Source organism: Netta rufina, assembly GCF_964035555.1.
Source record: "Netta rufina genome assembly, chromosome: 1".
In the NCBI taxonomy this organism is placed as follows: domain Eukaryota; kingdom Metazoa; phylum Chordata; class Aves; order Anseriformes; family Anatidae; genus Netta; species Netta rufina.
In genome coordinates this window covers 87050657-87069414 of record NC_140123.1, presented here as the reverse complement: position 1 = coordinate 87069414, position 18758 = coordinate 87050657, and the positions used below count along the sequence as shown (strand labels likewise).

General features: G+C 35.7%; 1 protein-coding gene across 9 annotated transcripts in view; it reads left to right on the top strand.

Moving 5' to 3' along the window:
* DMD (dystrophin) overlaps window positions 1–18758 on the top strand; it is a 1234381-nt gene that overhangs the window by 486093 nt on the left and 729530 nt on the right. For all 9 annotated transcript variants that reach the window (XM_084305928.1, XM_084305932.1, XM_084305933.1 and 6 more), the window contains 2 exons: window positions 4831–5006; window positions 14654–14777. In XM_084305928.1, coding sequence (XP_084162054.1) covers window positions 4831–5006; window positions 14654–14777 — 300 coding nt within the window. The remainder of the gene's footprint in view (window positions 1–4830; window positions 5007–14653; window positions 14778–18758) is intronic.

Sequence of the window (18758 nt, the reverse complement as noted above, 5' to 3'; positions counted from 1 at the left end):
TCGTATTTTGTTGGTTGGCTTCTTTTTCTAAACCATATTACTTGCATAGCTGTCTTAAAATATTTGTCCTATTTGTAAGACAAGTATTTCAAACCTACATGCATAATGTTATGTGTAGAGTTCCCACACTTTCCATGACAAATTTTTGAAGTCAATTTGAAAGATTAATTAGAAGTTGGTGCAAGCCCTTCTTTTCTATACTTGTCTGCACTCCCTAAAGCATGCATACCTTCATTTGTTTTGGCATATTCATGTTATTAGGTTAAAAAAACATGTTGAAATCAAGAGTCTAAATTTTCCTGAACAAACAGTAGGGTTCAGAACTCAAGACTGCTGGTATTTTATATCACTAAAATCGCTAAAACCTGCAGTCACGATGTGTTGGAAAAAAAATAAAATTAAAAAAATAATAAATGAAACCAGTCCAAAGTATTCAAGGGTTTAGATTGGTGATCAGTTCTAAAAGCAGGTGAGTTCCATTTTCAAAATGGAACTTAAATAGAACTTGGATTACAGAAAGGATAGCCTCCTTGTGAAGTGAACAGTCACAAGGTTGTACATCCAGAGATCACAGAGCAGCACAGGTGGGAGATGCTTTGGATTTCCAAAACAGTGTAAATGCTTTACCATAACACCACACTTCAGTTGATAATCTTTTCCTCCTCCGAGAAGCTACTTTTCTTGGCACAGAATCAGTACAGTGATGTGGGCATATTGCTTCAAATTCTGGAGACGTTGCATATTCAGTGCTAACTAAAGGATCACTTCCTAAAGCACTGTTACACAGTTTAAGTATGTCCTCACATTTACCCTAGCACTTGAGTTATTGGTGGTGTGCTTATTGTCATGTATTTCTATCTAGGCAGGGCAGATAATGCTAGTGTGGTTTATTCATTACAGAGCTTATTTACATATTTAGTCTGCAAGAAGAAAACGCCTTTAAAAGAAGATCTAATTATTATGGCTAATCATGAACAGAGAAGTTGGAAAAGGGTGACAATAAATATAACATTTTTCACTAAAATTTATCAGAAAATGCAGATTTTATTCTTTCAACTTGGATATGGACTTCAAAATGAATTTTATTGCTTTCATTAATAATTCTTATAGTACCTTCTTACTTCTATTTTTGTCATGAGTTATTTCCCCTCCTTCTCTTACTGGAGTGTCACTAAATGATTAACTAGCAAACAAAATATGAAATTACATAGAACAGACAGTCTCAGCCTTAGATCAAAGCTGCTTCTCCAATTAGACATAGAACAGTTATACATCCCAAAGGAAATGTGCAGAAGATAAAATGTGAATCTTCCCACATCTAAATTTTACAGCACTGAATTCAGCTAAGCACCTAATCTGAAATCATGGTTGAAATTTCTGATGCAATGAATGGATGGAAAGGGTGAGAGACACCCCTAAAAAGCAGTTATTCTCATCATGAAAGTGACTGATTTTCTTCATTGAGCACACATTGGAAACAAAGACAAGGAAAACTTCTGTAAAGTAAATGTATAAATTTCAGAAACTCTAAATGCACCTTTAGTGAGTTCATTATGATTCACTAAATTGTACTGAAAACCTTCCCAAACTAAAAAAAAAAACAACAACATTCTTCATCTGAACTTCCCCACTCACATACATACATTTTATCAAAGAACTCCCAACAGCTCCAAAAGTGAGTGTTAAGGAAAATTATGGCTATATCAGGACTCAGGGCATTTCCAAAGGCGGAAATAAATGATGGTATTAAAGGTAGGCTGCCATATAAAAGAGAAATAAAATGACATAAAACTACTGAAGTGCTATACACAAATTGTATATACCTTTATTTGTAGAAGATGAAAAGGAAGGTTGAAATTTGTCCACTCCAAAAAAAAAGGATGAGTTTGCTGATGTGAAACTGAAGGCAAGCATTCTATTTTGAAAGCCTTTTAATGTGTGGCCTTGTGAGTCACCTTAGGGCTTCCACATGATTTTCTAGCAGGTTAAAGGACCAGTCTTTACCACCCCTCCTCGGATTTATATGTGCCTTTCAGGAACTTAAAGAGACAAGGAAACTATATTGTCATTATTTGGACCATCCTTGAACTATACATGAAACAAACCACTTCAGTTTTTAAAGGTTTTAGAGGTTTTTGCTAGGGAGGCAAACAAAAGCTATTTCCTTTTCTGTATTTCCTAATTTGTTATGGATTTTCTGTTACCCAATAAAGTGTCTGCACTCTTTAAACACATACCAAGTTCCTGAACTTCACCTGGCAGTGTAATCTTCAGTACCTTTTAGCCTTCCCCAGTCTCTGTAATTAGAATGATTATGAATTTCAAATTCATATCTCCCATTTCATTGTGAAGTGTACAGTATTTAAACTCCACTCCTATTGATTAAGCATGAAAAATACTTCTTTACTGTTTTGACATGTGAGTCATTACTCCCAACAGCATCGTGACTTGACTGCTCTGAGCATATGATAATTATACTGCATGCTTTTGAAGCACATTACCAAATCACCAGCTGAAACTGCTTCTCCTGTGCCATTGGCAGTATGCTGCATATTGTTCCTACAGTACCATAGCTGTGATTTATTCTGTTTTACACCTGCTTCACTGTAAACTGTACCCTGATATTGACTGGCAAATGGAACATGGCAGGATATGACCTCAGGTGTCAGGAACATCCTATCATTGATTTTTAGATAAAACTCAGTGCAATAAGAATTTTGTGACAAGAGGAAAAGGTGATTGTCGTCGAAGCTTCATATATGGAGCAAGTAATGATTTGTAGTGCTCTTAGCTGTACATCTTACCAAGGGAAAGATGACATCATGTGTTGTCCTCAAATTTCATAGTACCCTGGACCTCAGGAGCTTTATTTTGCTCTTTCTTCCTACCCAGAAATAGAATTAATTTAAAAAAAAATAATGTTGAAAATGTTGCTGTATAAAGTGCCAATAAAATTCTACAGAAGTGTTTCCTTATTATTGTGATTTGTATAGTTGAAGATATCAAAGCCAATCTTGTTGAGGGAACCACATATTAATATATAATATTGCAGTGATTAAAAAGCCAACTGGATTTTTTTTTCTTCCACATAATTTACGTAGATCATATTTCATTTAAGTCCCACATTTCATAATCAGTTTACTCCATTTGACATTATTAATCCAGAGATTAAACAAAACAAAACAAAAAGCTAACTTTTTTGAATCGTAATTTCTTTGTGTTCTGAGAAGTTCAGATTCTTCTCTAAAGTCTAAACTGCTGGTCATTTCTAGAGGGGGAAGCACAGCACCCTGCTGGCTGCTTTAAGATTGCCACAAATACTGTGGTAATGGACCTCCCTACCATAATTTCCACTGGCAGACTGGACAAAGAACAGCAAGACTTTTTTGTTTAGCACACTGTGTGAAATATTTGGTGAAGTCAGCAGTTTTTTCATTATTATTATTATTATTGTTAATTTTACTGATGTTGCCTGCTGAAAAGAGGCTGTGTGTATGCCCCTTTCCTTGTCACTCTATTTTTTCAGTATAAGGAAGTACTGTGGGAAAGGAATTACAGTTAAATACCTGGTAAACCTGTTGTCCATTGTTCTTTTAGAAATGCTGATGTCTCAAATAAGGTAACTCCATACTCTTTCTGAGATTCTGATGCAAGAACAAATAGATTGTTTATGTTATGTTATGTATATGTATATAGTTCCATGGAATTTTAGATACTAGCATTCCTGTTTCTGTGTTAGAGGGCCTTTCTAATTCTTGCACATCAGAATTAAGTGAAGACGCAGAGCTCTTAGTGAATAATAATAAGTGAAGAAGCACAGCCTTCTCTGGTCTTGGTGTAATGTTGTCCTTTTACTTTCCATTTCACTGCCCTAAACCATGGTTGGTTACTGTAACTAGAGTATTCTGACAAGTAACCCATCATCTGGGAGAACAAAAAAAGAGATGACCAGTTTTTGATGAGTTAAGGTACTTAAGAGTAGCTGCCCTTATTTAAGTTTGGTGTTACATGGAACCAAATATAACAAGTCAGTACATACATGTACAGCATTTCAAATCTTTCAACTATTAGCAGACATTATTATTATTATTATTATCATCATCATTATCATTATTATTATCATTATTATTATTATTCAACTGAACTATCTGAAGGGTTAACTTTCATTTTACTGGGCAAAGTGTATTATGTTGATAGTGTTTTATGGTGTTACGTATTTAAGTATTGCTATATCTTATGACCTCTTTGTTTTAATTACAGAATGAAATTGAAACAAATTTACTTGTCTTTTAGTGCATGTTTTCTAGTTTAAGATCTCATGCCAGAAAGCTGACTGCCTTTTTGTGCAAGTAGGGTATGATGAACTATATTCTGGTTTGAAGATTATTATAAATGGTAAAATAGCAACTGGCAATTTAGTGCCATTATAATGCCTTTATGAGTTCTCAAGGAATAAATCTTCAGAATGGTGGCAAAGTAACATTCAGCAATAGTAACATTTCATATACTTTCTATTATCCAATTCCCTCATAAAATTGACCTTTTTGTTACCACTTATTTCTTTTCTTCATTCACCATGATTTAAGAGAGAGCTGTAAGTTCATCCTGTTTAGGATTCTTTCCGATTTTGATACTGACTTCTGCAGATATCTCATTCACATAGCATGACTCAGATAAAACAATTTTATCTGAAGTCATACTGTTATTTTTTTCTGAAGGTCAGCCTACAATCAGACGGGCAGTTTCTCATTATTTGCTATTGCTAGTCCAAACGGTCTTTACTGAAGTCTTTCAACCAACATGTGACCTCTGTTTTAATACTTCTCGCAGATTTCACAGGCTGTCACTACCACTCAGACATCACTAACACAGACAACTGTAATGGAAACCGTAACTATGGTGACCACGAGAGAACAAATCCTGGTTAAGCATGCCAAGGAGGAACTCCCACCACCTCCACCCCACAAAAAGAGGCAGCTCCTTCTGGATTCAGAAATTAGGAAGAGGTGAGAATCATTAAAAAATTGAGAGAGAATAATGATAGAGTTTGGATGTGAATGCAAAAGTAGTAATTTGACTGCAATAGTTAGATGCATAGTGTTTTGAGAATAAAGTTATATTTCTGTACTCTAGATAAAGATGGATTATTATCTTTCTTTGCTTAGGATCAGTTATGGAGTGTTTTTTTCTGTTTCTATCCCAACTATTTTCAGTATAGAATGTTAATCGTTATGTCAACACAATTGTACTAGTAATTATAGTCAGTAGATGTCCTTTATATATGACATTGTGTGGTCTAACTTGATTGTGGTCTTGGAACTTGAAGAACAAAAAGTATTCCATTGGTTCTCAGCTTTTTTATTTTAAAAATTCTGTAAAAATATTTTTTTAATATGTGGAATGCTAGTATTGCAGATAGGTTCATTTCTAAAGTTCATACATTATTGTCTCTGGATTGTGAGTCAGAAGTAGATGTAATAGTTCTGTTGAAGCAGGGTTAATACTTGGTGAAATGTGCAGTAGTAGTATTTTCAGAGTTCTTTCTGTGTAACTGACATATGAGTTACAGTGGACCTTGAGAGAGTACTGAACATTTGTTAAAGTCACATAAAAGATTTCTAATGAGTTTCAGAATTTGCACAAGCACCAAATTTATGAATATGATGCTTAGAAACTAGATTTAAATCACTTGTAGTGTTGGTTTGGGAATTTTATTTTTTATTTTTATTTTTTATTATTTTATTCAGACAAACATATGAATTCCAAGGTGGTCGATTTAAGGACTGAGAGGAATACAAAACTGCATTCAATGTCTCATTTCTATAGAAAATGTATTTGTTTTAATTCAATGTGCTTTCAATTATAATAGCAAGTTATTTTCTTGTAAAATATTCTTTAATGGTGTTAAAATATAACCGCATATTATTAAGAGTATTGAGATACACCAAGAAAATGAAAAATCTGAGATATATATATATATATTAATTGAAGGTGTATGTCATTGAAACAAAAGATACTTAGAGGCTCCTTTATTAATCTAATGTATGATTTATCTTACCCTTTTTAACCGTTCTAAAAGTAAGGCTTCTAGTTAAGACTCAGTAGTTAAGAACACTCTTTGTAAGAAAATACAACCAAGATCCATGCATGATGTAAGAAGAGTGATTCATCGCCTTTTTGTTAAATTGGAAAACTAGGACTTTAATCTTTCTTTGTCATCTATGTCTTCACTGGCAATAGAATTCTGTCGACTAAATAAGTAAATTTTAGATGGCTAAATTTGAATTAATCTAATCTCTAAAATATTTTTAATCTGCATGTGTTTTTTTTTCTGGGAGGGAGGTGGTCTGGGTCTGTTTTGATGTGGGTGAATAATGCTTACAGGCATTACAAGCTCTGTTTCTTTCGTCAGTGTTTCTCAAGTTCTAGTCAGTTCTGTTGCTGTAATAGTGTGCCTGAACGAAACACATGAGCCTCAATTGCTGTGTTTGGAAAGATTTGTGCTCCAGATCTGCTCTTCTGTGTTCTGCATGTTTTAGAAAGCTGTCTCAAAGATGCACAGCACCTGCAGTGTGAATTGCCAGGTGCTTAGTTTCAAGAGAGAAGAAAGAGAGTTTAGCTACTCTGTGAATAGTAGCTAAATGTGGATTATGCAAGAGCATGGTCTCCAGATGCTTAGCTGAGAAGAAGAAGAAAAAAAAAAAAAAAAGGATGGCTAATTTTATTTTATTTTATTTTATTTTACATTTCCAAGTGTTTTGGAAAGATTAGAAGTGTATGAGTTTCATTTATACGGAGGAATTTTGTCTTTGTCAACCAGTAGCATACACAGGAGTTTATTTCCTGTGTATGCTACTGGTTGACAAAGACAAAATTTTATGTCCCAATTCACTGGGACATAGATAAATGCAGGCTAAAGAAGCTGTTGAGTTTTCTTGTCTCTTAGAGCAGCTTACTACCTGTAATGGAAAACAGAGATAAGAAGCAGATGATGGTTTTGTTCTGTTCTTTCACCAAAATCTAAAACTACCTTCAAATTTAAGGTTTTAAAATTTCAGAATAATTCAGGGATGTTCTAAGTTTTGTTATTGCTCATAGGAAAACTCCTTTTCCCAAAGGAATGAAATTAAAACTAAGAACGGGGAAAAAAAATAATACAAAAATAACTTGGAGCTGCATAATAAATGTCTTAAAACTATATATAAGACATTAGAACTTGAGATAAATGTAACATGCCTGAAGTTTTTGGAGAGAAAAACCTGTATATAGGAGAAAATGTTGCCAAGGTATCATTTTCATGTATGTGGCACTAGGAAAGACAGGTCTGTTCTGTAGCATAGAAAAGTCTGAAAATTACTCTATTCAGAGTAGGTTTTTGAATAGGAAACAGGTTAGAGCTGTTTAGTATTTAATCTGTACATATTTCTAATATTGATGTTCTTGAATAATGTCCAAAGATAGTTTTCTTTGCCTGTTAGCAAGTAACTTTGTACCTGCTTCCTAGTATTTCTACAGAAAGGCTGTTTGTCATAACATTTTTGTGGATACAATGTTGTTATTCAGGTTTGAAAGAAACTTCATGTCCTTGAAGAGAAAGGCATGTTAAGATAGGATAGTTGCTCCATCTAGTGTTTTTCATTCAATAAGTGTTAACATAACCATGAATGTTGAAAATAAAGTGGCCTTCACTCCATTGAAACATCACGTCATTCGGGATTCCAATGCTTCATTACTTAGAACAGTTTGGATTTATTATAGAACAAAATATATTAAAGGAAATATAAAGACTTATTCAAAGCATTTTTGGCAGCTGTTCTTTCAAGCTGTTCTTTCATTGCAGTACAATGAATTATATTAGTCAGAAGTAAATGATGATTGTTAAGCACTTTACAGCAATTCTGTTTTCCTGGTGGTCCTTGGTTTCAGCATTTTATCTGTGTAGTCAATGCCAAAGAAAAGGGAAAGGTGACTAAGGCAAAATAATATAATTTTCTGTTGTTTACAGGATAATTTATAAATGTTTTCATCTAGAATAAAGAATAGGAACGGATATATCAAGTTCAGTAAATATGCACACTTTATAACTTCATGCTTTTTTTTTTTTTTTTTGTTTAGCTCTTTATCCTGTTTGTGAGATGGGAAATGCCATAATTACTGATACACTGAAAATATATGCTCTTCACATTTAGTGTCTGAAATCGCCTACTGTATTGGGAGCTATGGGAGCGATGCCAGGTGGCACTCAGGGGGAGGCATGACTGGGTTTGAAAATGCTTTGCATTTTGCCACCAGTTGTTTGCTGAAAGTAAATGGTCTTAATGAACATACTCAACAGCAACCTCTAGACTTTCATTTTACTCACCTGTGACTTTCTCTCACATATGAGAAATGCAGTGGATCTAATCTGAATTTCAGCAAAGCATTCCATGACATGATTTAGGAATCACTGCTAAGGTCAGAAAAGGTGCAGTTTATTACCATAAGAATGGTGAGATGGATAATTGGCTAAAGAAGAAGAACTGTAAGGCTAATATGATTGACTTTGTGCTTTCTTTAATCCCTTGGTATGCATTACAGAGATGTGCAGATAATAATGTTGATGAGACTAAATTAAATAGTATCAGTGTAGAGTTGGTCCAGAATGTCATTCAGAAAAGAAAGAAAATTTTTTTGAGGACTGGATTTAAAAATAAATAAATAATAGGGGGAAAAATAATAGGGGGGGAAACTATCTATTGGGACAAATAAGCATTGAATTAGTAGTTAAGAACTAAGACTACTTTATCAACTAAAGGCTCATCAGCTGCAAATATAGAGGATGAAGGGTAATTGCAGAATAATTATGCCAATGGGTGTGGTGTGTGTATTTCAACGCTGTTCTTTGGCATGCTCTAGGCAACCGAGAGCTACGAGCTGAGGAACATTGCTGATGAGCTGGGCATTTCAGTCCAGCCATGGAAATGCCGTTATTCAGTAATAATGTTCTTTAATTAGAGTTGTGCCATTCCCTACCAGCTCAATATGTAGACAAATGGTTTTATGTCTGCCCAGGATACACAATGCTGATATGCCTGGCATGGTTTTGTTTTGGTGGGGTGGTGAAGGTAATTGTGAGGCCATTTCTGTCTATTGAAAGAATCAAAGAAGAGCAAGTCTTGAGGGTAAACTACCATAGCACAAGTCTTCTTAACTACCACAAAGCACTGCAGATAAATAGTAATGAAATGAAAAGTTACTATAATCAAATAGTGACATTTTAAGCCTCTTAGCATTAGTAGCGCCTCTGGACAATATTGGGCTGTTGGGAATTGGCATACAGGGCGTGGACATGAGTTCGTGGAACAATTGTTCGATCTGAGCTTGCCTTAAGCAACCAGGAGTAGGCCTTAGAAAATCTTATGGCCTGCTGTAGCTGAGCAAACCAAGCTACCAGAGTAACTATGAGAAGCTCCCACGACAATGATTCCCACATCGCCCAATTGAGGAATTCAGAAAAATATTGTTACCAGCAGCTGGCTTCAAGGACAAGGTCTACGTGACTGCTAATCACAAGGGGGTTGTTTTCTTGCAGGTGGTGTTGTTTTCTTGTAGTTGTTTGTCTGAGTGCTTTTGACCAATAATCTTGTGTGAAACACTGTCCGCCCCTGTTAAGTTCACTATAAAAGTTAGGCTATTCGGGCAATAAAATGGAGCATGATCTGACTCTACTGGTGTCTGTCGTGCTTTCGGCCGTACTTCTTCTAACATTGGGCAGAACTAACCTATTTTGCCATAAACACAAAACATAATATAAATCCCTTATTTACTAAATATACCGTAAGACAGAGCGTATGGTCTCTTCCAGTGGGACACAACCTGCTCGCATTCCAATGCCCTTTGCTTCCACATGGTAGATCACAACTTCCCAGCAGAAAGGGCAAAGCAGACACACTTTCCCAAATGCAGCCAGAAATGGTGGAAGGGATGTGAGACTGTTGTGCAGATCTGGAAATAAGAAGCTGAGACCAGGACTTAATGTGCCAGGGAGCCCACACCTACTGGTTGAGGCAACGCACTACATCCAGCCCCACCATGTGTGTGCCGAGCAGTGTGTTTCCCCGATGATAGAGGCTTTCCTACAGAGACTGTCTCCTTGGCCTCAGACTGCCAGGGAAGGGAACCACCCACCTCAGTTGGCCTCATGCTGCTTCCAGAACATTTCCTCATGGCTGCCCTGTGCTCACAGTCCCCACACTGGTGCTGGCCCCAGCGGCCTACACTTGCCTCACTGGGGGCCCTGTGGCCACCCTGCAGACAGGCTGCCTGGCCCAGCCAGCGGGGAGACCCCACAGGAGCTGTGAGTGCTCTGGGTGCACAGACAGCCTTGGCCCTGCACTCATGGTACCTGAGACACCTTCATACCCAAGCCCTGACAGAGCCACAGGAGGCCTTTATAGGGTACAGAGCACAGGTGGAAGCCCTTTTATTATTTTATATATATATATATTTTTTTTTTTCTTAAGTATTTGTTTTTACTTTGAAATATAAACAACTAATCCCTAATCCTTGGTGTTATTTAGTAGTTTCAAAAGGCACTGGATTAGATACAGGGTTTGTAGATACACCCTGCTAGGTATTTGGGCTACGAAATCCTTGTACAGAAATGGAAAATCTTAATGTAACTAAGTTCTGAAAAGCCCTAGAGGTAAAGTTTATTCTGTGTCTAACAGAAAAAAAAAAGATGGGAAAGCCAGAACAAAGAGTCTTTGTTGAACAAATTTTTTGTACGTGTGGTCTAGGCAAAAGAGTTTTGAATGGGAATCTGCAATGGGCCTATAGTTTAGCTTGATGAAGCAAATGAGTTGCTGTAACCAATTTGTGGGGTTGTGAGAGGGCCGTGAGGGCAGTACAAGATAGCATCTCTGTTGTAGAATAGCTGAAAGACAGACTAATTGAAAAACTAAACATGAGCACTCTGTAAATAATTTTAGAGGCACTAAATCCTCCACTGCAGATTGAATTTTTAGGTGGGAAGCAAGGTAGTGTGCACTTTGAAGCAATGTAGTTATTCAGAGCTATTGTCTCAAGTGATTTGGTTTTAGTCTCTTCCATGGATTTAATTTACAAATTCTACGTACACCCAACTTTATTGGGCCAGAAAGGTAACGTTTCATTACTTTTTTTTTTTTTTTTAATGTCAAATATATTTTTATACTTACAAGATTCAAAGACTATATTGATCCTGTTATGTCAATCTAGAGTTAATATACTTTGAAACTGAAACTGCTCAGAAATAAAACATGCAGTTATCATAGCACGCTGATTAAAAGCCATATCCTACCTGCATTTCCTGTGTGTGTGTGTTTTTTTTAAGCTAGATATGAGAGAGAGATTTTTTTCCAAGGTTATTGAGAAGTGCAGTGTGCTTTTAAACTATGTTAATGATATTTATGTACATAGGTTGGACTAGGTGATATAGGTTGGTATAGGTGATCTTGGAGGTCTCTTCCAACTTAAATGGTTCTGTGATTCTGTGCTGCAAAAAGTTACCTTGAATTAACTTTCATCTCTTTTAAAGTCCCCATCCCTCACCCTGCTTTCCATTTGCAGCCTTTTTTGAGGCGGGAGACTTTGTGGAGTTATATTTACATAAACAGAAGAAACTACAACTGAAAGAGCAATCTGTAATGTCAGATCAGTTCTGTTCAGATGCTGTCTGCTGTGGCTAATACCACCAGCTGATGAATGAATCTCTCATCCATGTAATGTGTTCCTGATTACTTTGTTATACTATCAGAGGTCTCCCAATATTTCAGCTCCTCTTCTAGATTACACTTTCAGGGGTGGCTTTTGCAGAAGCAGAGGCTAAGTCCTTTTGTTAAAAACAAGACAAAATTCTCACTGGTAAACATTTTGCTCTGTCACTTTCTATGCTATACCGGACTAATAGCACACTATTCTGCAGCAAGCTTGCCTTACTGGTCCTACTTAACTGGAACCACAGAATAGAATGAACACCAGAAGTAATACAGTTTTACCTGCAGCCTGGAGAGTTTAGTATTGAGTAATTTGTAATTTTGTCTTTATTTTTATCCTGTATCTGATGTTCTGTGTTCCTCTCCAGTTACAGCTGCTTCATGCCGGTGCTATAGAATAGCCTAATTGCCACAATAGCTGACAGTGGCTAGAGGCCCATCCTCACCTATCGATTTAAGTGAAGTGAAAGAAGTGGCCATTGCATCTCTTGTGTTCCTTGCCTGTATAGTTGGTGACTTCAAGGAGCAAGGAATGGAGTACATGTTGGCAGTAGGGAGTGACAACCCTTTTAGTAAACTGGGCTGCTAATTCTTGTGGGGTGGTGTTTGTACACTGCTGACTGGGTTTCAAAAAACAGAGGAGAGGTGGTGGTCCCATCTAGTTTGAATACCTGTAGGTCCCTGATCGAATTCTCTATTGACCCTTAGAGCAGTTTCTGTTTTTTCTCATTGTTGCTGACAAGCCCTGACCCAGATACTTATGTGAAACGCAGGACTGTATAGTGTTACTACTTAGTCTTTGCAAAAGTATATGCTGTATTTGGGGACTTCCCTGTATCTCAGCAATATTCAGGTGATATTACAGCCTTTAGGCAGCTGCTGTAATTTAGCTGACCTAATATATTCCTAACTGAGGACTTCAGGAACTCCATTTTGTGCTAGAGACTTCTTCAGCCTTCCTCACATCACTGATCATTGAGCAGAGCTGTTGTCAGTCTTCATTAGATATTGAATATAAATTATTTGAATCTAGAAGCATATTAGGAAGAGCTATGAAATTGTTAGTTTTTATCTTGTAATCCAGTCCATTAGCTTTAAAATTAGGTGTTCTCCATTTTCAGATCTATTGAACAGTGCTTACTCACAGTCACAAAAACATATTTTCATCACTCTTCTGTGGAAATCAGTGTGATTAAATATACAGTTAGTGCTTGCAATTTGTTGAATAAACAGTATTCCAGTTTTATGTGGGAATACTGTCTTTCATAGTTTTGTTGTCTCCTAGTCATAAAATTTCATGAGAGCATTTATTAAATATACAGCTATTATATGCAGAACAAATGATAACATCATATTTCAGGAATAATAGTTGATTTAATGTTGCGTAGTCTCAGAGATAAAGCTCAGGCAGGAAGCTCTTCACTGGCAATGCCATTTGATTTAGGGAATTATAGCCTGATACTGGCACAGAGATTCTCTAAGCTACCTGAGAAATGTTCTTATGTCTTCTACTTCTGAATTTATAGTTTTGTATAAAATGAAGAATTCTGCACCTTCCATTGCCTCACAATCATATCTTTTCCTCCTTTAATGATAATGCAAATACTATTATTAGGAATTGTTTTATCAACATTATTCCTAAGAGTTTTTAATTATAATATAGACTGTTGGGCTGGGATTAGGGAAGTGTGTGATTCTTTCTTCTGCTTTCATTATTTATTACTCGGTTCACACCTTATTGTTAAATAGACTCATAAAGATCACAGTGGAGAACATGGAATTCTTTCTTGTACTAAGTTTTCATTTCTGTATATGTAGATTTCTGTAGCACTAGATTTTACCTTGGAGCCCTTTTTTTAATATATATGGGAGTTTAAAAAAATTAATTTCTCCAAAGACACAAATGTCATACAAGTTCTTGGGTTTAGTAGTTTTTTTTATTATTATTATTTAAATTATGCAGTCTATATTTACAAAACAAACTGAAAGATACAGCTGATTTTATTCGAGGTCCTTCTAGGTCCTCAGATATAAATATAAAATCACATGGTGCAATAAAGAAATGCAGTCAAGATTACAGTTTATCTCTGAGAAAAAAAAAACATCTCAAGCCTCTTGCTTTAAAAGTAGTCTAAATACTGAATCAACTTGGCTTGATTTTTCTAGAAAACAGCAATTTAAATATCTGCATATGATAACCTTCATTTTGAACTACTACCTTCTGAGTAGGTAACTACAATTAAGATCACTTTTGAAGGAGTTCGTGAAAGAATTCAGGCTTTAATAAAAAGGACTGTACAGTAAAAAAAGTAATTTAAAAGTATATGCAGAGAGATGGGTATCTTCTTTTTTCATTTCTGAATTTCTAGCTGTAGAAATATTATAATCTAATATTGATTAGTAATTACATTCTACAACAAATTTGAGTCACTCAGAAGAGAGCTCTGTCTAATGGACAAATTTCCTGCTTTGAATATCCTTCATAATAGAGTCAGCACAAACTAGCTCAGAGATTGTTCAGGTATGAAGACTGCATTTTGTGAGCCAAATATGCCTCACATCCTCAACTGAGCCAACAGTACTTGTGATACACTGTATTCATCTGTGAGAGTCACATGTTTCATGCCTTCCAAAAACATCAGCTTGTAAAACTGGAATCCTTATTGTGAGAACTGTTGCATCTGTTCAACTGTCAAATCAGTGTCTTAAAAATTAAAAATATTTTTAAGTTTTCAAATCTTAGAATGAATAGTTTTATGAGGTAGCTATTTAAATGAGGGTTTAAAACTGCATTTTTTCAAGAGCAAATTGATGCTTATTCCTTTGCTTAAACAATTAGTTAAACATTTGTACTGTTAATGTTATTTTCAGAAACTTTGTGGAAAGCAGATGTCTTATTGTACTTCTCTGTGTCTTAGGTTTGACTCGGATACAACAGAACTCCATAGCTGGATGACCCGCTCGGAAGCAGTACTTCAGAGTCCTGAGTTTGCCATATATCGAAAAGAGGGAAATCTCTCAGATCTCAGAGAAAGAGTCAATGTAGGAGAAAGTACTAATATATATGTTTGTTAGTTTGTATTAGCTTGTCCAAGTGCTTTCAAAGTCCAAGTTTAAATGGGTTCAAATCTAAACTGACATGCATTGATTGACCATATGCACAAGAGAAATTTAAAAGTGTTCAGTATTTTTGTATGTTACAGATTTTGGCACCAAAAGTGATACACAGATCTCTGAACACAGGGATTTTTTTTATTCATACATACCCGTATTTAATTAAGGTATTCTAGATTCATGAAAGTCTTTGGTGAAGTTGAATCTAAGTCTATAAATTACTTTTTAAGTATGCACTATAATTTTATACTAATGACTTAATTTGACATTATACATTCACAAATTAAAGGATGGGAAAAGTGTCATATTTTAGTGTATGTTAGAGTAAATCTGTATCTAATTCATCCTACAGTGCTGTAAAATATATCTGAAAATACAGTCTCCACAGAAATTATTTTAATCTGGTTTTTGTACCATGGCTGAAACGAAACTGGTTCTTTCTACTTTTTTGCAAAATCATTCTGCACTGCTTAAGAAATAGCTGTGTTTGTGTATGTTTCACACACTCTGAATTCAGCCTTTGAAAACTAAACTGTTAAAAGTTGCCTTCAGTATTTAGATTTTGGAACTAGTTGCAAAAACCTTGCCTTTTCTGAGTAAGAGAAAGGGGAATCCTTTTTATAATAAGCTATTATGCTTGTACTATAATAGCATATCATGGGACCTCATTAAATATACGGTGTTATGGACTCCTAAAACACAAACAGATGGAACAAATTTACTATACTGAAGTGAGTTTTGCTGCTGTTTTTTTTTTTTTTCCTCACTGTCTGCTTTTCCATCATAGATTAGTAATGATTGAGTGATTCTGAATTTTGTGACATACAACTGTTAAATAACAGTTTTGTTGCAATAATTTTAATTTATTTATTAATGTTGTCATAACATTACTGCTAGTAAGTATCCATTAGAGTGTAATATACTGAATTTAGTTTACGGCACTACTTCATGTTATGTAAATGTATATAAATATATATGGAAATAAGCAAACTAGATCAAACATACAAAGAAGATTTGATGGATTCAAGTGCTGCCATAGCAGTATAATAAGATTCATTTCACACATAAACAGATATATAGGTAATTTGCTGACTGCTTCCATCTTCATGGTAGGTAAAATTAAAAAAGAAAAGAAAAAAAATGCTCCTGTCTCCCCTTCATCTATACCCATTTTGAGGAACACAATTTCAAGGATGGCAAATCAGCTCCTGTTTTGACCTATTGTGTTGAATATCTGCAATGTCAGGTTTCCCTAAGCAATAAGATGCTTCACCTCATCTTGTCACTTTTGAAGACTGTAAAACCATGAAAGGACTCAGGAGCTATGGTTCACCTTCCCCCTTCTTTCCTTTCTTTGCTCCCGAGGAGGTGGTGATCTGTGTCGCTGCAAGTAAGGGGTAGAGGTAGGTGAACTACAGATCCTCCTCTGGTCCCATCTGGATTTCTCAGCAGCGCTTGCCTTGCCTTTGTTGGTGCTGAGGAAGAACATTGGGGTTGGGAAGGCACTGCTTACTGCAATTATTCAGATCTTGTTTAGATCAGTGAAAACATATGTAATATGAGGGAAAAGCAGCATGAAGTTTGATCTGTGAATGGGCATTGGAAGTTTGAAATCAGGGCACTGGAGATGGCAGGAGGTATTTCAGATGTTTCTTTAACCTCTTTAGAAATGAAATAATTGGATGGCTGGGAAATCAATTTCCAACTTTTTTTAATGAAATGTACTGAGCAGTAGAATCTGATTTGTATCACAGGGAGTCTACACAAACCAGCAACTCTAAACAAAAATATGAGAAATTAACATATCCCTCATTAGCATTGTAAATATTTTTAAAAGACCAAGACTAACTTTGATTTCATATAATATCACTGCTTTTAAAATAAACATTTTATTGAGAAGATCAAGTTACATCTGGAAGTTTCTAGCTTTTTTTAAGGGATAAAACATTTGGATGGCATATTCATGTGATAGAGTAAACTCTGTAGGATTGACAAGTAATACCTAGATTCTGTGTGGAACAGTTCTCAGTTCAAGGAAATCTTTCTATATACTTTCCAAGAAAATAAAAGAGGGGGTGGGGGTTGGGAGGGGTGTTGAAGCGCCAGGTTTTAAAACATGTCCTGGCCTGGGCTCTATCTGCTCATGTTAAACTAATAGCCAAAGCAGGAAGTATTATCCAGTTCATTGATTTGCACACAGTATTGTTTACTTGTTATCTCTTTTAGTTTCTATTTCCCTCACAATTAGGCTAAAATCAATGACAAAATAAGAGGGTTTTTTTTATTAGATTATAATCTCCAGTAAAGCTGTAGAAGGCATTTAATAGAAGATAAAACATCAAAAGTGAAAACATATGTTCGTGATAATTGTAAAAGATTGTATTTTACTGACATACAGTCATACCCCAACATAGTACTTACACATCCATGCTACCCTGCACACATGCACACAGAAGTACCATTTTTCACTTAGTGGCTATCATTTAGTTTCCTCCCATTGCAGATTGGTGTAGCATAGGACACCTATGCTTGAGTGATGTCAGACTTACCATTTGTTGCTAACTGTGGTAGCCACTCAGTCCCATAGCCTTTTCTTAGTGACTTTCCTTTCTACTGTTCTTTTGAAGATAGGTTACTAATTGGATGGTTATTTTGTTGTTGTTATTGTCGAAGCATCTTAGTCCTACTCATCATTTTTCTTGGAGTCACTTTCATATGACATAGTGGAAGTACATCTGTTGTGTGGTGGAGGGACACAGGCTTCAGAAAGGACAGCCACAAGGGAAGCTCTTTTGCCATCATTGATGATTCACCAAGTTCAAAAGCCTGCTCCCATCCCAGTTCAGAGAAGGCCTCGGGGAGACGGAGCCAAGAGCAGGCAGTATGAAACATACTGTGTTTGCTAAGTCATCTGCTGTTCAGATACTGGCAGGAAATTAGCCTTTAGCAGATGTGTTACATTGATTGAATATATTAGAAATGCACAGGAAGTCCATTCTTGTGTCTGTGGAGGACCAAAAATATGTATAGTCCTTCCCAGCTACAAGAGAAAAGGCCTTAACTAGCCAGACTTGACACCGTTACTGTGGAAATTTGTAGGACAACAATATTATTCCTAAATAATGAAGACATTCAAACATTAATGCCACAGCTATCTTCACACTGCATCACACTGTTAACATTTTCAAGTTAATGCATGTAATTTACTGAAAACAGGTATAACAATGACTCAGGCTTTTTGTTTGTTTCTCTTAAGCCATAATAAACCTTCATTGTTTCAAGTTCAAATATATGAAGGTTCAGGTACAGCAAGTTAAAAATTGCTACATAGAAAATCTTGCTTGGTAAGAAGTCAAACTTGAGTCTGCACATCAGTTAATTAAGAACGAAACTCCCTGAAATGAGTTTTGGTTAGACAAGAAGCAGCCCCATGAAATTCAAGATCAAAGGTAAATATATGAGAAACTGATATAAGGGAAAATGTCAGATACCCTTGGAAATTATATTTGTTCTTCTGGGATTCTCAAATTCCCAGTTCTCACTTCGTTTTCTTTTAGTGACTTTCTTCAGACATGGTTAGTGGGGCCTGGATATTTGAAAGCTGAATCACTGTCAGAGCCAGTGATGATAATATTACAATTTTCTGCTCACAGGGGTAGTTGACCAGAGTCACAAGAGATCAGGGAATACTACTAGTGTATATCCATTCACGGAGCTCACAAAATCAGATTTTGATTTGATACGAATAACATCTGGATTCATTGGAATGTCAGTATTTTCAATGTTAGGGAGTCATTAACTGCCAACTAAAATCTTAGGGTCAAATAAAACTCTCAGAATATTGTGAAATTTACCTCTTCATGTTCAGCTGACATTTAGCTGAAGATGCATTTTTAGTGTTATTCAATC